The sequence below is a fragment of the Mustela nigripes genome, chromosome 2 (assembly GCF_022355385.1).
Source record: "Mustela nigripes isolate SB6536 chromosome 2, MUSNIG.SB6536, whole genome shotgun sequence".
NCBI classification, from domain to species: Eukaryota; Metazoa; Chordata; class Mammalia; order Carnivora; family Mustelidae; genus Mustela; species Mustela nigripes.
Window position 1 is genome coordinate 36,307,801 of NC_081558.1, and position 23,258 is coordinate 36,331,058.

Genomic DNA, 23,258 nt, shown 5'->3' on the forward strand with positions numbered 1-23,258 from the left:
TCATTTTGGAGGCTCCATTGGTGAATGCCAACCTGGGCAAGTTCTTACATTTGATGCCCTCTGTTGCCAGGGGCAGACACAAAGCAGTCAACATTTCCGTCACAGAGGCGTTCATCTCCCCATGCCGTTCCAGCAAGTGATGAGTCACCCCATGGAATCAACAACTAGAAACCAGGTGCAGGAGAAGAGCGTGGCACTCCCTCACTTGCCCACAGTCTAGGCTCGGGCAATCACACCTATGACTTCCCTTTCCACCTTTTCCCATCATCTCTGCTGCCATCCGCCAGTAAGACGAAGGAGCAGAAAATTCTCTGGGTTGGGAGGCAGATGAAGACACATTAAAGAAACACTATCAACTTGTCTGGGTATTCCCACAGGGTCCAAGGACAAAAGGGATTGTGACTCATCATTTATGGTAAGCCCAGACAGTGGGCTGGTGTAGGTCAGAGATCTGGGGCTATAGGTAGGGTACATGGGTTAAGGGGAAGAGGTCATTGAGCCCTGTTTTTCTGTTGAAATAACAGCACTTTGGTTAAAATAATAATAATAATAATACCCCCCAAGGATTCAACCCCAGCTACCATGGCCTGGAAAGTAAAACTCAATTTCAAGCAAATCTTGAGAATTCCTAATAGCTATTTTTTCTCCAGAGGCAGGCACCCTGCTAAATGTAGTTCCTACATTTGATAGAGGAGAGAAAACTGAGGCCCTCTGACAGAGGCATTTTAACACCAGCGCCCCTTCATCGACCTTTAAATTCACACCCCTCCCTCACACCAGCGATCTGTAGGAGAAACAACCAGAGGTGTAGCAGGCAGTGACGAAGGCAGGGGACAAAGCAAGCTCCTGCCTTAAAGACTCTGCTCTGCTCCTGTTAGGCCAAGTGGGTAGACATTGTGCCTACTCCCCCATGAGAACCCCCCATTCCTGATTCTGGCCGAACACTGTGCTTACTATCTGATTATAGTCCCATCAAAACCAATACCACCTCGATTGGGCAGAATCATGATCTAGAAGGATCATAAGCTATTTAAGGCAAAAGGTGTCAACACTGAGAAAGGAATATAGCTAAATGGGTTACTTTTTCTGTCAGGGTGCCACTGCACTCGAGTGGATGGATGGAGACCGAGGGGAGAAGTCTGAGAAAGCTGTGTTCTTTTCAGTCACGGGTATCACAGCAATCCCACCGCAACGCTGGATGGAGCTTTGTTATTTTCAAAGCTTTTTGTTATTTTCCTTTTACATACTGTTCCTCTTTTGATTATCTCAACAACCTTCAGAAGCAGGAAGAGGAGGCAGATGGCCAGAAATAAAAACGAGAGCTTTCCACCAAGTGAGTAAACGGAGGGAGGAGGGACTAGCTTCCAGACTTCTTCCTCTGCCCCTACAAGTCTTCCTGTTGTACCACAACGGATAAAGATAGTTTAGATTAACATGTGCTACATAGAGTTTGACCAGATTCAAAGTGCTGACCAGTCCTTCATTATCTTCTGAATACCTCAGGCCGATCCCAAGTAGATACAAAGATAACTAAGAGATGGTTCCCAACCCTCAATGTGAAATTCCATCTGCAGGACTGCGAAAGTTATATAAATGTTGACAGAGCTTAGTTATATTTACACAGAGTTACAGCTGAATTTAAAATACTTTTTTTTTTTTAAATCTTTAAAACAGTTCCCTCAGGCAGCTTCTCTGCCACTCCGCAGTGGGCACCTACGGATACCTGACGCGGCCCACGGCAACATGGAGGATTCCACAGAAGTCCAGGGAGCTGAGGGGTCACCTGCCCCAGTGAAGGGGACAGGGAGTGGCCGACGTGGAAGCCAGAAGACCCAGATGAGCAAGGTAGTCTGAGAAGCAACCTTCAGCGGCTCTCAATGCCCATTCCAGGTCAGACTTGGATCCCCAGGCGGTAGGGAGCCATGGAAAGTTTCTGGACAAGGGGGTACAGTAAGGCAGGGAGAACTGTGTGCCCGGGAGAGCTAGTCTAGCAGGGGCTGGTAAACAGTTTGGGGCAGGAAGGAGTCTGAAAGAGACCACTTGAGGTATACGGTGAGAACTCTGGGACTAAATTCCCTACAGAGGACATCATCTGGTCCATTCTGTGTCAACGTCCCAGCAAGAGAAATGCTAGTACTTTCTTCCTAGCCTCATGGGGTCCCGAGATCATTCTGAATGCCAAATCCAGAAAAGGAGCTTGAGGGGGGAACAAAGAGAGATGCAGGCATTCATCACTGAAAACTATGCCAATTCTTAACCACAGAATAAAAGATCTTCATAGTATTTTGTTTAAGGCTTTCAATTTATTTAAACAAAAGAAGAAAGCATATATGATCAAACGCTCATGAATTTACCAGTTTTCTTTCATTTAACTGGAAAATATGGGGTGATTTTTCTGAAGACAGATTCACAACAGATTCCTTAAAAGAGCAACCTGTCTTGAAATTTAAAATATTTCCATTTGCCAAAAAAACTTCATTTTCATATTTGAGCGAGGAATACATTAAAAGATGGGCCCTCCAAATGTCAGAGACTTACTTAACAGCAAACGTTCTTTCAGAAAAGAAAGTCTTAATGGATATCACCCTTAGTAGCCACAATAAAAGTTTCAAATTCCTTTATGCGTTAAAGACTGACAAAGAACTCACAGTGAAGGTGAGATGAGGGGTTCACCACCAGTGAATAAGGGGATTAGAAAACCCAGAAGTTCAAGTGTAGAGTGCCTACTGAGCTGGGCTTTGAGCTGAGACAAAGAACCCAGAAGTAGGATTTTATTAAAATAACTCTTGAGAACATCTGCCCACTTAACTGAGCCTTGTCTCCATAGGAAAATAAGTTTGTAGGAGGTATCTATTTTATCCTGTTACAAATACCGTAATATACTCGAGATGAGAAAGTGTCTTGTCACTTCTATTTTTGAAATAAAATTCTTTAGAAAGCCCCATGCCTCCCTGACTTAGGAAAATACAAAACATGCCTATCTTCAAGCTGCCAACCTGTAATGAATTTCTAGTTTTATGCAGAAAGGAAAGAATTTTTAAAAAAAGAAAGAAAAAAGCAGAGAAGCTCTGGTTTTATGGTAGTGACTAGTGTTTTCTGTGATGTTGTTTTCTAGGTGAAAACGTAATGGGACCAATTAGCTATCTTGCTTCTGGTGCATTTTCTGTACTTTCTGTTGAATAAAATAGATGAAGATTTTTTCTATCCCTTGTCCCAATTAAGTATTACTCCATGAAATCAAACACAAGATGTATTCATGTAGCTATTTCTATAAACCTACACCAAACAGGGCTCGGTTCTCAGGAGTTGGTCTTTCATTTTTTTGACCTCGTTTAGTTGCATTTACAGAGTTAAGGCTTTTCTAAAGAAAAGTGTATTTTTACACTGAAGCTACAGACAGAAAGATGAAAAACACATCTTCCTAGAATATACACTGTCTTAAAAATGGAAACAATCACAAAAATATGCTGAGATTTTCAGATACTTTAGCTTTTTGCTCTTAATGTTGTCCTTGGCAAATTAAGATTAAAGAAAGATTTATTAACTTTAAGCCATTGGTTAACTTTAAAGATAGTCGGGGATTGGGGTGGGAAGAGGAAGACCAATGCATTTTTATTTATTATTTCAAGAAAAGCCATTTTACCCTGACCCAGGTATCATGCAAAAAAGCAGTCCTGAGAATACGAATTTTTTTGTTAAAGAAACCTTTGTAACAAGGTATTGTTATTTCCACAGAGTCCTGAGTGAGGCTATGGATAAACAGGTACAGAACCATCTTCTGGGATCTAGGTTGGTCTCCTCCACAAAGCAAGCTCACACAAGTACAATCCTGCCCAGCCATGACCTACCCATAAGGCAGAGTTTCTTGACCTTAGCACGTTAGAGGCTGGACAATTCTTGATTGTAGGGGTATTGGTATACCTTGTATCCCAAGCCTCTCCCCACTAGATGACTGTAGCACCTTCTCCCCCACCAGTTTAACAACCCAAAGCAACTCCAGACATCATCAAATATCCCTATGCTGGCCCAAATCACCCCTGATTAAGCAACACTAATCTACAGTCAGGTCCACTGGAAGATGTACTCAGCCCCAAAGGAGAGACTGAGCTAGTTGAGCGGACCTCATCATCCCTAATACGTAGCAGACACGATGCCACCCTATCCCTTCTCTTCCCTCTTGGAGCCTCTACTGAGGGCAATCCCACAAAGTGAGAACGTGTACCTCTCCTTACTGGCGTACTCTCCTTCATCCACTCTCCTCGAATACAAGTTCCCGGAATGCAGGAACTACATCCACCACTCTGAGTTGACGGAAAGTCCCAAAGAGCAAAGGCTCCGTTTCCATCTCCAGCCTTCCCTTCCACCGCTTCAGAGCTCAAAGAAATACTTCTCATTCCCACGGTTGCCCCTCACTGGCACACCCTTTCCCCTGCTGTGCCGCTTAGTTCCCTCGTGCCTGGTAAAACCAGACCCACTGCTTCTCATGGGACACCATCCTGGACCGCTTCTCTGCTGCTTCCCAGGACCTTCATTTCCTCGATTTCATTGGAGAAAGCAAGACCTGAGTCTAATGAACATCCTATCCCCCAGGAGCCAGGCCAGGTGAGTGTCCTTTTACACCCTCCAGTGCTTTGGTGAAGTTCACCTTTCTGTCATTCACCTGACTGCCACGGGGACAATCTCAGAAAACCGCTTGGTCCTGCAAGTGGTGCAGAGAACACATCCAGTCACAGAACTTAGTGAAACCCCATTTTGAAGACCGACTCCGTAGCTCAACACACCGTCCCTAAAAACCACGTCAGTTGTCTGCAGTACGAATGGGAGCTCTAGGCCTTCACTAAGTGATTTCTGACATCTCACAAAACAAATAGCTTTAAGTTCCTCAGCTGCCCCCTATTCCTCAGCTTTTATCAGTCTTTTTTATGCTTCGAAAGCATTCACCCTAACAAAATAAATGAAGCTTCATCTACTACACATTTATCTCATTTTATCATAAACAAGATTATCTCTGCAGAGTGGTATTTTGATAAATGTGTAGAATACAGTTCCTGTCACTAAACAGCCTTGTATATATTCCAGTCGAAGATCCAAAAGGGAATGTGCTCACCAGCTAGACAGTCGTCTGTTTTAGGACCCAAGTAACCACAGCTTGAATCAAGTCCTTCTCCACCCCTCCTCCCAAATCCCAATTGTGGAGTACAGACACATTTCTACAACACAGAAGGATTTTATAAGTTAATTATAACCCAAAAAATAGAGGGGGGGAGCTCATTTTTCTCCCTTTTTAACTAACAAAAGCTATGATTTTATGGGAAGGCAATGAAAACACGAGATAAGTGTCTCTGCCGTGGATTAGCAGAAATGCATAAGGACGTTCCACTTTCTATGCCAACATTAATTAGTGCCCCACTCCAACGTCTTCTCGCCTTTGTTTTAATTTAAATGTAAATCCAAGCGAATGTTATATTTTAGATCCTCTCCACATTCTTATTGACAAATAAGATAAGAGGAACATATCAGCAGAGACTAGGTCTTTCCACAAGCCAACTGGCAGTATGATAATGCATAATTATTATAGGATAAAGATTATTATGGGATAAAGCTAAAAAGCCCTAATGGAAACATTCGGATAAGGAAGAGATCAAGGGGGATATGAAAACAGACATACATCCTAACTAGGGTCTAAATGACAAGTTCTTACACCTCCTTGGTGACTTTGATTCAATGAACATTTATTGAGCACCAACTGTTGGCCATGCTGTGCTGGGTGCAGGGGATACAAATATTAAGACAGAATCACTGTCCTATCCTTGAGAGTTTGGGTATTCTCTGGCTACAGATGTAGTACTCACTCATAAGTTATATTGGTACATAAAGCTGATCCTCCACCATCCAAGAGAGGAGGTGTTAGTCTTAAATTGCCATTTAAATTTCAATTCATACCAGGCACATCTCGAATGCTCACTAGTCATATATGGATAGTGGTCACCAGTCATATCGGACACATGTGCATCAATACATATAGCTAAGAGACAGATAAAAAGAAAATGTACATCATCACAGAACCTTCCACTGTACAGACTCGGCTGAGACACCAAGTCACTGATCTCTATCACTTACCAATCCTACAAACTAAGGAAATTGTTTAGTTAGCCTATGAGTCCTGTTTTGACATGGACGCAACTAAAATTCCTTCAGTAAAAGAATGGCTAAACAAACTGTAACCTATCGATACAGTGGAATGCTATGGAACAATTGAAAAAAAAAAAAAACGCAATAGGTTAACGTGTCCTAGCACACAGAGATCTCTACAATTTTTTTTTTTTAAGATTTTATTTGTTTATTTGACAGACAGAGATCACAGTAGACAGAGAGGCAGGCAGAGAGAGAGGGAAGCAGGCTCCCTGCTGAGGAGAAAGCCTGATACGGACCTCGATCCCAGGACCCCGAGATCATGACCTGAGCCGAAGGCAGCAGCTTAACCCAGTGAGCCACCCAGGCGCCCCAGATCTCTACAATTTATATTGATAACATGTTGGATTAAGAAATATACAATGTAATACCATTTGGGTTAAACACAGTCATACCAAAATGTACCACATATTCTAGAGATCTTAAATACACAAATATACATCATCAACAACAACAATAAAAGTACTGACCTAACAGATATGTAGTTATTCTTACTGTGATGCCCAAAGGAGATCTGGCCCATATAATACATGTATATAAAAATTAAAACAAGCTACTGGAGGATAAGGTCTTAATATTTCATTTACTAAGATAGTGAGTTTAATTGGCACACCAACTATACTATCCAGATATGGATAAAAGTGCTCTGAGATAAAATGTGTAGTTTTTTATATCTAAAGATTCTATGCTGGAGGCGCCTGGATGGTTCAGCACGTTAAGCCTCTGCCTTCAGCTCAGGTCATGATCTTAGGGTCCTGAGATCGAGCCCCACATTGGGCTCTCTGCTCAGCCTGCCTCTCTGTCTCCTTGTGAACCCTCTCTCTCTGTCAAATAAATAAATAAAATCTTAAAAAAAAAATAATAAAGATTCTATGCTGGATAAGAGTTTACAGTTTATGTCATAATTCATAAGTTTTTGAAGTTTAAAACCCATAGAGTAAGCAAACACGGTTATCATGAATTTGAAAACAATCTGTGATTTCTGAAAATGAATCAATTCTCCCCTGTGCTCAAAGTTATTCATGCACCAGCCAATTTGGGGGGTTGGGGGGGGAAGAGCAGGGGCAGGGAATTATAAGAGACTCAGTTCCCATCCTCAAGCAACCTGCAGACTATGGAATGGCCCACACTCAGAAAGATCTTAAAACATAATGGCATACAGGTAATGGACTGGAAGTGCAGAAGGATACAAGAGCATATAGCAGATATGGAAGGGGAGTAGGAATCAAGTAGATAAAATGTGTGTTGTGGGGAAGGAGGCAATGATTCAGGCAAAGGATATAGGTAGGAGTGTGGAGATCAAAAGAAACATAAATGCCCCCACTTGGACGTGGGTAGTGTAGTTAAAAGAGAGGAGGGAGACTGAGTCAGACTACGCAAGACTTCATCAGCCATGGTAAAGAACTTGGATCTTATTTTAAAGATAGTGGCAAGTCACTGGAGGGCGGTTTTAAATACGGCAGTGACGTGATGAGTTTCTGCTTCTGTAGAAGGCTGCGGCACAGAAAATGGGAGACAGGAGGACAAGCTTAGCAGAATATAATGGGAGCTCTATACTGCGGGTGATGGCAGCACAGACAATCTGAGACAGACTGAGGAGACAAAATTGGTGTGGTTTGGGCTCAATTAATGGAGAAAATAAATATGCTCGACTGTACCAGTTGGTGAGACAGGAACCCAGCAAATTTCTTTGAAATGTCTTTTTTTGGGACCCCTGGGTGGCTCAGTCAGTTAAGAGTCTGCCTTCGGCTCAGGTCACGATCCCCAGAGTCCTAGAATCGATCTCCATCAGGCTCCCTGCTCAGCGGGAAGCCTGCTTCTCTCTCTGCCCCTCCTCCTGCTTGTGTGTGCACAAGTGCACTTTCTTTCTCTCTCTGACAAATAAATAATATCTTTTAAAAAAAACAAGCATCTTATTTTTTAAGGTTAAAAATCTTCATTTTCTTTTACAGATCCACAATCCTTTACCTATGATCCCCAAATCCAAAAAGCTCTGAAAACGGACAGAACTTCTGTATAATGGTGGCAAAACCTGATTTGATTTAACATGAGCTTCTAATTCTTGCCCTATCCCATTCTGCAAGAATATTCTATGTACTTCATTGTAGAATAGAAATATTAGCATCTGTGACTCACGGGTACAACTGGAAAAGACATTAGGTTTGTGAGGGAACAGATGCTGTCTGTACTGTGGTACCTTTAAAAAATCTGAATTCAGCAATGCATTGGGCCTCCAGGGTTTCTGTGAGAAACTGTAGATGGTAAGTTGGCCATATTCACTTCCCAGTTTTCACAGTGATACACACTACTTTATGACCATACAGACCATAAATCTGTGCCTGTGTTTGGTCAGGGAGGCGGGTATGGGTCAGTCAGCTATTATTCTTGATTGTGTGATTCTCGAGTTACAAATGCATATGTAAATTCCAATGGCTGACTTTTAGAGACGCATCAAGTAAGACGGGAAGCATTCGTGTTCGGGGAGTTTTCATGCCACTGAGGAGAAAAGTGCTACAGGCCTTAACCTCATGTATCTCTTCCCCTGGGGACTGATACTTGTTTCTAACAAGATGTGTGCTACAAGAAGCCAGGGGCGTCAAAAGGAATCAATCCCAGGCCTCTACCTACAACCTGTCAACAGTCTTTTTTTTTTTTTTTTTTTTTTTTTAACCCACTGGCACAGTACTCTGCTAGGGGACTTGGAAACAACAAATAAATGACATGTGATCCCAAACTGTTCTCAGGGAAGTTGCTCCAAAGATGTTTTATGAATGTTTGTTAAAATAGTAAACTAGGGGCACCTGGGTGGCTTAGTCCTCTGCCTTCTGCTCAGGTCATGATCTAAGGGTCCTGGGATCAAGCCCCAATTGAGCGCTCTGCTCAGCAGGGAACCTGCTTCCCCCTCTCTCTCTGCCTGCTTGTGATCTGTCAAATAAATAAATAAAATCTTTAAAAAAAAAAAGGAAACTAGAAATACAGAGAATATTAGTGTGTAGAAAAAATAAAAAGCTAATCACTTTTGAGTTGAGAGCTTGAAATCAGAGAGAAAAGTGTATCTACGGAAGCAAGAGTTTCAGTGGATAAAATCTGGAGAGACAGGAGGGGAAGAAAGAAAAAAAAGATCAAAGCATACCTTCCTGATTGTCTAGTAACAGAACTCCCCATTGGGACCACTTGAGAAATATCATTAATAACTTACCTTATTCACCAAGCAATGTGTGAAGTTGCAATGACATTCACTTTTGGACAAAACTAACCTGCAAGCAGCCTAGTTTTCCTTGCGTTGTGAAGACAGGAAAGCAAGGAGGCGGGTGGTGGTTTTACGTACTTTTGCAAGAGTAGAGAAACTGACCAGAAAGGTCTTACCTTCAACACAAGAAGGCTGAGCCCGAGTTGTACCTGCAACCTGCCCTGGGAAGCAGGAGCACTTGACTGTTTGTGATCGCTCTTCTATGCGGTTCTTGTTACAGCACCTGTGGACAGCGACCACCTCACAGGTCCCTTGCTTGATCTGGTGGTGACCTGATGGATAAAACAGACCCAGTGCCATTAGCAAAAAATGAAGCTACAAAGTATGTGAATGGTACCATGACATTTTCCAGCTTCCTGCCCCATGCTTAAGAATCTTGGTAACTTTTTATTTTGATGTCATTTCAAATATATATTAAGGTGTTAAGAATAGCGCAAAAACTTTCTAGAAACCTGTGGTGGACAGAAATTCAGCCCCCAAGACCTTCAACCCCTGGTATCAACCCCATTATGCTACATGGCAAAAGAGATTTTGTGGATATAATTTAAATCACTAGCTCGGGGACACCTGGGAAGCTCAGGTCGTGATCTGGTGGGTCTGGGACTGAGCCCCAAATCGGGCTCCCTGCTCAGCAGAGAGTCTGCTTCTCCTTTTCTCTCCCTACTCGTGTGCATGCATGCTCTCTCTCTCTCTCTCTCTCAAATAAATAAAATCTTTAAAAAAATAAAATAAAATAAAAGTAATTACTGACTGGCTGAACTTAAGAGAAGGAAATTGTCCTAGATTGTCCAGGTACACTAACATGCTCAACCTGAACTCTTAAAAGCAGAGAGGGCAGGAGGGGGAGTCAGATTGAAAACATGAGGAGGATTCAAGCACCACTGCTGGCTTAAAGATCTGGGGGTCAGAAGGCAAGGAAATGGTGACATCAGTCCTACACCACAAGGAACTGAGTTCGGCCAACAAGCAGATTCTTCCACAGAGCTCTCTTAAAAGAATGCAGGCCTGCTGACAGCTTGAGTTTAACCCAGAGGTCAGACTCTGAGCATAAAATCCAGCTATACTGTGCCAGACTTTTGACCTAGAGAAACAGGCCACTAAATTTGTGGTCATTTGTCACAGCAGCAGTGACTAAGATCTTTTATCCGGATTCACTATTGTTAACAAGTGACCCTCTTTGTTGTGTCATTCACTCTCCTTCACACATCTTTCCAAGCCATTTGAGAGCAACTTGCAGACAGGACACCCCTGCCCCTTTACTAACAGTGCAGTGGGTATTTCCTAAAAACAAAAACATTCTCTTACATAATTACCAAAATTAGGATATTTGACACTGATATGATATTATTTACATGATGCTATTCCATGATCTCAGTTTTGCCAGTTGTCCTAATAATGTCTTTTCTAGCCATTATTCCCCTTGTGCAGGATCCAACTCAGGGACCTACATTATATTCGGTTGTCACGTCTCTTTAGCCTTCTTTAATCAGAAAGTATTTTTTGGCATTAATCTTTCTTTTTTTTTGGCCTTAATCTTTCTTAACCTTGACATCTGTCAAGAATACATGGCCGTTATTTTGTAGAATGTCCCTCAGCGGGTCTAACAGCTCTAGTCAAAGTCTTCAAAGACTCCAACCCCAGCCAACAGCTTAACTGCAGTCTGATAATACTGAAGCAGGACCACCCAGCTAAAACACTCCCAGATCTTGGATGCCCACTGACTATGTCAAATTGTATATGTTGATTGTTTTCAGCTTTTACGAATTGGGCTACTTTGTTACACAGCGACAGATAAAAAAGAATCATCTGTCTGTAACAGGATTGGAGAGACTATGTAAACAAGGTTGTGGAGACAATGTTTAGAATTTATTAATAAAAGACAACCTCTTCAAGCACTTTCAACTGTCACATACACTATTTACCTATGAATTGTGCCATGAATTACAAGCGATCTCTTCTCCTCATTAAAAGAAGCTTCCCCAGGGACGCCTGGGTGGCTCAGTTGGTTAAGCAGCTGCCTTTGGCTCAGGTCATGATCCCAGGGTTCTGGGATCAAGTCCCACATCGGGCTCCTTGCTCGGCGGGGAGCCTGCTTCTCCCTCTGCCTCTGCCTGCCTCTCTGCCTGCCTCTTTGTCTGCCTGTGCTCGCTTTCTCTCCGTCTCTGGCAAATAAATAAAGTCTTTAAAAAAAAAAAAGAAGCTTCCCCAAAGATTCCCAGGGGCTAACCCTTTGCTTGGTTTCTGTTGTTCAGTGCATGTACTTCAAATCACAAAACTAGTTTAAAGATCTGAATTATGGAATATTTGTTATCGATAAAACTAGCCCTTCCACACAACAACCTCTATATTATTCTGAAAAACTTCTAGCCTTTTTTCCTCTGTTAACTGTGGGTGGAAGCAAAATTCAATCACTGGCAAGAATGACTACTAAGGCAAAGTGTCCTTTGTTTTTTGTTGTTGCTGTTGTTATTTTTAAGATTTTATTTATTTATTTGACAGAGAGCACAAGTAGGCAGAGAGGCAGGTGGGGTGGGGGAGGAACGGGCTCCCTGCCGAGCAAAGAGCCCAACACAGAGCTTGAACCCAGCACCCTGGGATCATGACCTGAGCTGAAGGCAGAGGCTTTAACCTACTAAGCCACCCAGGCACCCCGCAAAGTTTCCTTTGTAAAACACAAAGAAGCAGAAATAGTACCCAGAGACTCAAACCACCATGCTGAGAGAACGTTTTCAATGTACTATAGAAGAAAGCATAAAGTGATTAAAACTAGAAACCTAATTAAATATACACAACAAGAATGCTGATTTCCCACGCATAGTTGGATACATTAGTAAAAAAGTCAATAAAAATTGTAATTACAATGTCGGAAAAGTAGGGTGCACCTTTGGTGCTGAGTAAGCAGAACAGCGAGAACTGGGAAGAGTTCAAGAGGAGACCCTGTCTCTAATTTCCAGTAACAAGTAAGCACCTTTTTTAGGTCAAATGTTCCCTGAATGACTAACTATGGGGGGGGGGGGTGGAGTCATTCTCAGTCCTCCAACAGTGCCTTCCCCTCCCTGCTGGCCACTGTCACAGTTTGCTCAGCTGCCACAGCAAAGGACCACTGGCTAGGTGGCTTAAACAACAAATCAAGGTCCTGGCCAATTCAGTTCCTGGTGAGGGCGTTCTTTGCAGCTTGCAACAACCGGGTGCCCTGTATGTCCTCACGTTGCAGGGACAGAGTGCTCTGCTGTCCCCTCCTTTTCTTCATAAAAACACCAGCTCTTCCAGATTAGGGCCCCTTGCAGATGACCTCATTGAACCTTGAATTCCTCCTCACAGACTTATAGTCTTATCTGGGGATTAGTGCTTTACAATAAGAATTGGGTGGGGGGCAGCAAATACTCAGTCCATATACCAACCATCCTGCAGGACTTAGATTTTCAAAGACCCTGAGGAGTCATGAAGGTGGCACTAAACCCCATTAAGAAAATAAAATAAATGCATTTTAGTAAGAGAATAGTTGAGAAGTGATTGGGACATTCATTAATATTATAGATGGTGTAGGATTTTGCTGCTATATAACAATCCACAAATGCAAACAGATTTTTCCCCTACTCTAATATGTCTGAATAATCAGCTTGTGTGGTCTAGGATTTTCACTTACTTAATACTGACTATGGTACCTCATTGATTTTTAAGACATAATGTTTTTCTCATAACTTCAATATTTCAGGTCTCACAACTGATAGCATCTGGTCATTGTAATTGGCAATGCTTTTCTTTCTTAGAAATACACAAAATAGCTGTGTATCTCACAACTGATGGCATCTTAGGTTTGATGAAATAGGGTAGGTTGCAGGCACTGTTTTAAATCTTTTACAAATACTATTCTGTGTAATCTTATAAAAATGCTACGATGTAGGTACTATTTTTATTCCTTTTGTACATTAAAAAAAAAGTACAAACATTAATTTGGCCTAAGTCACACACCTAGAAACTGAAGAAGACAGATGCAAACCCAGGCAGTATCTATACTATCACAGAATGCAGGGGAAAGACAGCAGCCAATATTTTACTAAAGGGAGCCAAAATGACGTCTCCACCACAGCAAACCACAAGATATGGCTCAGTTTCCCATTGAAAACAACTTTCCTACAAGATGAGAGTTTTTGTGGGACTCCATAAAGACACTATTTCTAGTCATTCCTCTACTATTGACACTGGACTGTGGTCTTGGTATGTGCCTCATTTCTTTGTAATCTACAGTTCTCGATGTAGGAAGTAAGTATTCAGAAACAAGTACTTAAAAGTGCTCAAGGAATGACGGCAGAAGACAGGAACCTCTGCTAGGTTCTCCAAAACGAAAGAAAGCACATGAAGCAGGTATATACACATAAAGAGATTTATTGTAAGAAACTGCTTCACGTGATTATGGAAGCTGAAAACTCCCAAGACTTGGAGGATGAGTCAGCAAGATGGAGACTCCGGGGAGCCAAAACTTCAGTTCCAGTCTGAGTGCAAAGGTTTGAGACCCAAGAAAGCCAATGTTGTCATACTAGTTGAAAGACTGGCAGGTTCAAGATTCAGAAAAAGATGGTGTTTCAGTTTCCAAAGGCAAGAAAAGACTAATGTCCCAATCCAAAGTCAGGAAGAATTCTCTCTCTCAAGGTCAGTCTTTTTGTTGAACTGAGGCTTTCAGCTGATTGGATGAAGCCTACCCACATTAGGGAAAGCAATCTTCTTTATACCGTCGATCAATTCAAATGCTAAACTCATCCAAAACACCCTCAAGGAAACACACAAAATAATGTTTGATCAAACATCTGGGCACTACGGGGTCCACTCAAGTTGTCACAAAAATCGATCACCATAAACATCATAAAACTATGTAATGTAGTCATAACTGGATGGGGGCACGGAATGAAAGTTTTTAAAAGAGACAAAAAAAATTAATGGCTTTCGTGGTAAACTTAATTCTCTGGAAAAGTACAAGAGGGAGGCTTGTTCAGTAAGATTACTACCAAAGAGTGGCCACTGCACGTAAATCCGCTTAAACACCTCTCTTGTCAGCAGCAGGAAACATTTTGGTTGGTGATCCAACTTGAAAGCTAACGCTCAACACATGTGAGTATTAAGAGTGAGAGACGGTAGCTCCAACTTCTCATATGGGATTTACCTTACAGGTGTGAGTTACAACAGGTAAGACTAAGTTATCCAAAAAGTAGAGCTGCTCTCAGAAGCAAAACGGGCTCAACAGAAAAGAAAACACTATCCCCTTGGCGCTATCTCTTCATCTCTGTCAATTGCGGGGCCATTTCCCCTCCAGGTTGCCTGGACAGGTGGGAGGGAGGATATTTCTTTCTATTTAACCAATACTTCAATAGTGTACTATGCACAAGACACTGTTCTCCGTGCTCCTGGAGACATATAAGTGGGGAAACTTAAAATTGGTACTTGATTCCTTGCCACACTTTCGACCATGCAATGCGGTTGCATATTTTCTTTTCAGAAAAGGTGACTTAAAGTATTATCAAGACTATAACACGTTAAGATGGCGAATTCCTCACTCAACTAAAGTTAACATGGACATCATTAAAAACATTATAATTCTTAAAACAATAATTGATTACTTTGGGATTGCTAAAAGAAGAATAACTTTGAAGAGTGCATTGCTTAAATCCTTATCTTTTTTTTTATTAACTATGCTTTTAAGAAAAGTTGCCAACAACAAAGGAAATGCCCATTTGTCTCAGTGCAGTCAGGGCCATTCCACTGTTAAAGAGAGAAAATGCAAAACCTCATTTGCAATAGCAGTTCTTCCATTGAAACTACTTGAAAGCTGATAGGGAGTCAGGAGGCATCAGATTAGGGTGACTTACTTCACGCTATTATTTTCCTTGGATCCTTTTCCTTTTGTTCAAATCCCTTTTCCCCTTCCTCCTTCTGTCCAGCTCAAGAATATATACCCTTTAAAGGAAGCCTCACACTCCAGTGATCTTCTTAGAAGGCATTTATTTTATTTGAGTATGGTATTTCTCTATGGCATTCTCAGCCTTTCTCTCCATGAAAGCACAACAGAGGAAAGAAAGCTGAAAAGAAGAATTCATGAAATGAAAGCAGACAATAGTGGCCAGTTTTTGCCTTTGGAAAACATGCCTAGTATATCCTGGTTGTAGTTCTCTTATAATTCTCAACTTTCTCCCCCTATACCTGTCTCACTCAGCTTTCAGTCAAAAAGGCATCTATCACAGTATAAAAGTAAAACTACCGTAGCCATGGGACCACCTGCTGGGCAAGCTTCCTAACTTACTCTTGGAGACAAATATCTTCTGAGCCCCTAGCATGTGCCAGGGCCTCTGCTGGGTGTGAGGGCAGAGCAGTAAAGAAGAGACATGGCCTTTGGTCTCAACAAGCAGAGACACCAAACAAAATATCTCACAAAATTCTTGAGGACACAGTCTTCTCCTTACCTTCTGGTAACAACAGAGGTAGCAATGGACTTGGAATCAGAATTGCTGCACTAGAATGTCAGCTTGCAGAGCTGGGCGATTTCATTGAACCTCTTACTTTCATTTTCTCATATATAATAGTTTATTATCTACCTTACATGACGGTTATGAATTTTAAAGTGCTTAATGAACACTGAGGTACTCGAAAAACTACAGATGTTGAATAAATGACTTTGTTTTTTGTCGCCACATTTATTCAATAAATATTTGTTGAGTATTCACTCTATGCCAGTACACGGTAACTATGCTGAACAAGACAGGCCCCCCCAAATCCTCTTCCTCCAGGACGTTTCATCTTTTAGTGATTTAAGAAACGCAAAGCAGGAAAGATACAATTTAAAACAGGGAGGGCCAGAAACTAATATTTGAGTGAAAATTAAAGCAGTAAGAAAACAGGTCCTTCAGACATCAGGCGAAAAGAGGCCCTTATAGCTCTAGCTGTATGAGAGAAGGAGAAATTAATAGATGATGCCAGAAAGATAATGGAGGGCAAATGGGCAGATTATAGAGGGCCTCATGGGTCACTGTTGGAGTTTGGGCTTTTACTCACAATGAGATGGGAAGCCCTGGAAATGATGAACTTAGAATGACCTGCTCTGACCTACATTTTAAGAAGATGTATTATGATTGGAACAGACCCAAGAGGAGCAAGGATGGAAGTAGGGACATAACACCTGCCACAATAATCCATGGAGAGGTGATGACGGCTTGGGCCAAGGTCACAGCAGTGGGAATGATAAGAAAATGTTGGGTTCAGGATTTATTTAGAAGGTGGAAGTGACAGGATTTGCTGAGGGGTTAAATTTAAGATGTGAGAGGAAGAGAGGAGTCCACGCTGACCCCAAAGCTGTTGACCTGAACACGGAAAAGGTGGGGTTAAATAAATGAAGAAAAAACTAGGAGCTTGGCTGTTACATTTTGGATGCCAATTGGATTTTAACCGAGGAAGGTCAAATAGGCAGTTAGACATTTAAGTCTGGAATTCGAGAGAAGTCTGGTTTTAAGGTGGACAGTTAGTCACCTTTGCAATATGAGACAGTATCTCGAGTCATGACACTGGATAAAATCTCCAAAAGAATAATAGTAACCAGATGATGGAAAAAAAAAAAAAAGATCACTTACATGTTGAGTTTGGGAAAAGAGAAAAGGTAGCCAGTGGCCTAAATAGAACCAAAAATAAATGTGTGGGGCCAAAGAATTGGGTTCAAGATGGCAGCACAGCAAGATCCAGAATTCACTTACTCTCACAAACCCAATAAATTTCCAACTATATATGGACTAACTCCTTCTAAAAGGCACTGGAAAATTTCATGAAGAGAGCCTCCACAACAAAGGATAAAAGGGCAGCGATGAGACAGGAAGAAGCAGAGACATGGACTCACCAGGAAAAAAACATCGCAGTCTTAGTCAATCACAAGTGGCAGGAATTACAAAGGTATGGAACTTTTTCTTGAGAAGCGAGGGATTCAAGCTCCACATCAGGCATCCCAACCCTTAGATCCCACACAGCATAGACAAGCCCCCAAAATACCAGGCTTTGAAAATTGATGGAGATTATGTTCAGAAGAGCCAGAAAACTATAGCGAGTGGAAAAACTGTGTAAAGGGGCTCATGTGCAGAATCACTTGACCTAGAAACCATCTCAAAAACACCAATTTGAAAAGCCCTAGATAAAAGAGTCCATTTACTGATCTTAGAGAGTCTGCTGGAGAGGCAGGACACAGCAAAGACTCTTCACAGAAACCGAGACACTGGTGGGAGCCATTTTTGTGATCTCAATCTATCTTCTTAACACGCACTGAATGGTATCATTTTGGAATTCTCCAACTCCTAGCTATTCTCCAATTCTCCAATTGCTAGCACCAATGGGTGTGTCCACTGAAAGCCCCACCCACAAATGCAAAGAAGCAGTTGCTGATATACCCCAACAATGGGTCAGAGGAAAGACCTATCCACCCAACATAAGACCACCCAAGTATTTACAGCAAATATTAACAGAAGTAAGGGGGAAAGCTGAGAGTAATAGGATAATAGTAAGGGACTTGAACATTCCACCTACATCAATGCATTGATTATTCAGACAATGTAAGGAAACATTAGCCTTAAATGACACATTAGACCAGATGGACTCAGTAGATGAATATACACTCCATCCAAAAGCAGCAGAATACACATTCTACTCCAGTGCAAATGGAGCATTCTCCATGATATATCACATGTTAGGCCACAAAACACGTCTCAATAAACTCAAGACAAGTGCCATAATATCAAGCATCTTATTTGACCACAATGGTATGAAAGTACAAATTAGTTACAAAAAGATAAGTGAACAACCAGATAGGTCTTTGAACAAAAAAGAAACTTAAAAAAAGAGAGAGGCAAATAAAAACAGAAAAAATGACACACCAAAATCTGTGGAATGCAGCAAAAGTGGTTTCTAGGAGAGAAGTTCATAGCAATGCAGACCTACCTGAAGAAATAAGAAAAATCTCAAATAATAAATTTAACTTTATACCTACAGGGCCTAGACAAAAACAAAAACAAACAAAACAAACAACAAAAAAAGCAGCAAATCCCAAAATTAGTAAAAGGAGGGAAATACTAAAAATCAAAGTTAAAATAAATGAAATCAAGACTAAAGATACAATTTAAAAGATCAGTAAAATTAAGCTGATTTATCCATAAAATAAAATTGACAAACATGTAGCCAAACTAAAAAAACAAACAAACAAACAAAACAAAACTCATTTAAAATCAGAAAAGAAAGAGGCAAAGTTATAACTTCTACCACAGAAATAAAAAAAGTATCAAGACTACAATGAACAATCACCTTCAAACTGGATGACCTAGGAGAAATGGGTAAGTTTCAAAAAACACAATCTTCTATGACTGATTTGGGAAGAAATAGAAAATCTGAATAGATCAATTACTAGTAAGGATATTGAGACACTAATCAAACCTCTCCCAACAAACAAAAGACCAGGACTAGATATCTTCACATAAATTCTACCAAACAGTCAAGGAAAAACTAATACCTATCCTTTTTAAACTCTTCCAAAAACTAAAAAGTTATTAAAGCTTCTAAAAACCTTCTATGAGGCCAGCACTACCCTGCTACCAAACCCAAAAAGGATAGCACATGCACAAAAAAAATTACAGGCCAACATTCTTGATGAGTATAGATGCAAGAAACCTCAACAAAGTACTAGAATACCTAATTTAACAATACATGAAAAGGATCACACACCACAACCAAGTGGGATTTATTCCAATAATGCAAGGATGGTTCAACATCTGCAAATCAAGCTACATATCATATTAATAAAATGAAAAGTAAAAACTATATTATCATCTCAAAAGATACAGAAAAGCCCTTGACAAAATTCAACATCCATTTACGATAAAAAGTCTCAATCACGTGGGTATAGTGGGGACCTAGATGAACATAATAAAGGTCATATATAACGGTTCTACAGCTAGTATCATATTCAGTGATGAAAAGATGAAAGCCTTTCCTCTAAGATGTAGAAGACAAAGATGCCCACCTTTTCCACTTTTATTTAATGCAATATTATAAGTCCTAACTGAAATATTATGCAAGAAAAAGAAAGGCATCCAAATCAGAAAGGAAAAAAGGTAACTCACCATTTTCAAATGACAGACTACATTTAGAAAACACCAAAAAAGTGTAGGAACTAATAAATGAATTCACTGGATTTATAGGATATAAAATCAATATTCAGAAATTTGGGCATTACTATATACTCAAAACAAACTAGCAGAAAGAAAAATTAACAATACCATTTACAATATATCAAAAAGAATGTAATACCTAGGAATAAATTTGACCAAGGAGCTAAAAAACCTATACACTGGAAACTGTAAGATGGTGATGAAAGAAATTGAAAACAACACAAATAAATGGGAAAATAAACTTTGTTCATGGATTGGAAGAATATCGTTAAGTAAGATGTCTGTACTACCCTAAGAAATCTACGATTAAATGCAATATTTAACCAAAACACCAATGACAATTCACTGAAGCAGAACAAATAATTCTAAAATTTGTATGGAACCACTAAAGACCCCAAATAGCCAAAGCAGTCTGGAGAAAGGACAAAACTGGAGGTATCAGTCTCCTTGATTTTAAACTACACTACAAAATTATACTGAGCAAAACAGTATAGTACAGACAATAGAAACATACTGATCAATGGAAAAGAACTGAAAGCTTGTAAATATACAAATGTATATAGTGACAGTCTATATCAGGAGCCAAGAACATCCAAGGGAGAAAGAAGAGTCTGTTCAGTAAATGGTGATGGGACACTGGCACCTACGAAAGAATGAAATTAGACTGCTGTTTATACCATACACAAATTTACTTTAAAATCCATTACACTTGAATGGAAAACCTGAAACCATAAAATTCCTAGAAGAAAAAATGGACAATAAGTTTCTTAACATCAATCTCAGCAACACCTTTGAGACTCCAAAGGCAAGGGAAAAATAAATGAGACTATATCCAATTAACAGCTTCTGTACAGCGAAGGAAACCATCATCAGATGATAAGGCAACCTAATGGAAGGCACAAAGATATGTGCAAACTCTATACCTGATCAGGTACAAACAGACAAAATATATAAAGAACTCCTACAGCTCAACAATTTAAAAAAATAAATAAATAAGTAAAAACCTTTAAAAAATAGGCAGAGGATCTGAGTTTACATTTTTTCTAAAAGGACATACAAATGGCAAAGACACATGGAAAGATTCTCAGTATCACTAGGTCAATGGAAATTGAAACCAGAATGAGGTAACCCCTCATGCCTGTCGGAGTAGCTCTTATCAAGATCACAAGGAATAACAACGGTAACAAGATGGGCAAGGGTGTAGAAAAAAGACAATCTTCATACATTGTTGGTGGCACAGTCCCTGTGGAAAACACTACGCAAATTCCTCAAAAAACTATGAATACAACGAACAAAGGATCAAGCTATTCCATTTCTGGATATTTATCAAAATAATACAGAAAGTCTAGTTCAAATGATATATGCACCCTATGCTCACTGCAGCATTATTTCCAACAGCTAAGATAGGAAAACAAACTTAAGTGTCTATCAGTAAATGAATCAAAATGCATATACACAGACACACCAACAAGTCTTGAATACTACTCAACCATAAAAAAAAAATGAAATCTTGCTATTTGGACAACACAGATGGACTTTTGAGGGTATTAAGCTAAAAGAAGTAAGTCGGGGGGCAACTGGTGGCTCCGTCAGTTGAGCATCTGACCCTTGGTGTCGGTTGAGGTCGTGACCTCATGGGTTGTGAGACTGAGCCCTAACTTGGGCTCCGTGCTTGGTGGGGCATCCGCCTGAAAGATTATCTCCCTCTGCCCCTCCCTAGACACATGTGTGTGCTCTAAAATAAGTAAATAAATAAATCAAAAAAAAAAAAAAAAAAAGACAAAGACCATGTGATTCTACTTACATGTGGAATCTGAGAAATAAAACAAATGAGCAAACAATTTAGATTTTAAAAGTTTTCAAATAAGAAGTTGGCAGGGTGTCGATGGAAGTAAACTAGCACTGCAAGAAATAACCAGAAAGCACTATAGAGGGATAGCCCCCAGGTGCTTCTGTTTAAGTGGCTGCTCTGCTATCTCTCTACTTCTCTGAGGCTTCAACCATGGCTTCACTTCTCTTTGCCTTGGTGTCGGTATCTGCAAAGTAACAAACTTTCAGAGTCTTGATGTGAGCATAAAGGTAATAGAGAGAGTGTTGCATTGCTACTATTAATACCGCCATTCTTATGAACTATTTAAACAACTATTATACTGGAAAGATCTAGAAAGAAATATAAAAATCTGGGTACAATTCATTAAAAAAAAAAAAAAAACTATACTTCTCAGAACAAGGAAAAAGGAAATTGTGTTCTAGAAGCAAAAAGTCAACACTTGCAAAGGTCCCTAACCCAACTGACAGTCATTGAATTTGAGATCTGAGATAGTCAGCAATCCTTGTTTTAATTTTTTTCATCCTGGCACATGAATCCCTTTATTTCCCCCACAAGTATTCATCAAGTAGTTCCTCAAACCCTGAGTTTTCCCAGCAGAAACCAGCGGATGCCAATTCCAGGCATTTCCAAAGACGTGAGCCATGACTCCCATCCCCACGGCATAGGACTATACTGGACGCTCCAGTTCCTATTTTTCCGGCTTCTGGTTTTACTCCTGGCGAGAGTACTTTTCAAGGTTTCAGACTCAGCAGGACCACTAGGGGACAGGAAATCAAATCAAGTGCCTTCCCACACTCAGTGGGTCAGACCAAGCACCCTTTTTCTGAAAGGGGAACATAATTGCAGAGACACAGAAGAGACTGCAAAAAGCCTCTCCATTTAGAGGTAACTGATGAAGCAGAGAGCCCACATCACACTTCACTTGCGTCTCCCCTCTGAGCTCCAGTCAGCCACCCCCGCTTTCCTAGCACCAAAAAAAAAAAAAAAAAAAAAAAAAAAAAAGGGGGGGGGGGGGGAAGAAAAAAAGAAAAGAGAAAGGAAAAAAAAAAAAAAAAAAAAAAACAAGCAAAATTGCTGTGTTCAAAGAACATATTTAAAAAGCTATCCATACAAAATAAAGTTAGAGTAAAAGCAAATGAGAATTACAGATAAAAAATAAAAGTACTTGTTTAGTCCCTGAAAGTCTCTCCCAGTAGATGCATTTATGATTTTAATAACATTTCATACACAGAATAGATTTCTTATTTGTTGTTCTACTAAATTCATGTGCAGAACCACCTCAGTAGATAAAAATAAATCTTTGCACACATAATGTAGAAATTGGTGATGAGCTTCTATTTGTATGTTAAAACATAAAAAGTATATATGTATTTTTAACATTTTCCCTTAGAAAATTTTATTCTATTTTATTTTTTTTTATTATGTTATGTTAGTCACCATACAGCACATCATTAGTTTTTGATGTAGTGTTCCATGATTCATTGTTTGCATCTAACACCCAGTGTTCAATGCAGTACATGCCCTCCTAATACCCATCACGGGGCTATTCTATCCCCCGACGCCCCCCCCTCCTCTGAAACCCTGTTTGTTTCCCAGAGTCTAGAGTCCCCATGGTTCGTCTTCCCCTCTGATTTCCCCACCTTCATTTATCCCTTCCTTCTCCTAATGTCCTCCATGCTATTCCTTATGTTCCACAAGTAAGTGAAACCATATGATAATTGTCTTTCTCTGCTTGACTTATTTCACTCAGCATAATCTCCTCCAAAGATACAGATGCAGTAAAACAAAGGAACACATGCAC

At 40.3% G+C, this 23,258-nt stretch overlaps 1 protein-coding gene across 1 annotated transcript in view; it reads right to left on the minus strand.

Annotated features, from left to right (window-relative positions):
* TAFA4 (TAFA chemokine like family member 4) overlaps positions 1 to 23,258 on the minus strand; it is a 185,307-nt gene that overhangs the window by 10,371 nt on the left and 151,678 nt on the right. The window contains exon 4 of the mRNA XM_059387871.1: positions 9,559 to 9,714. Coding sequence (XP_059243854.1) covers positions 9,559 to 9,714 — 156 coding nt within the window. The remainder of the gene's footprint in view (positions 1 to 9,558; positions 9,715 to 23,258) is intronic.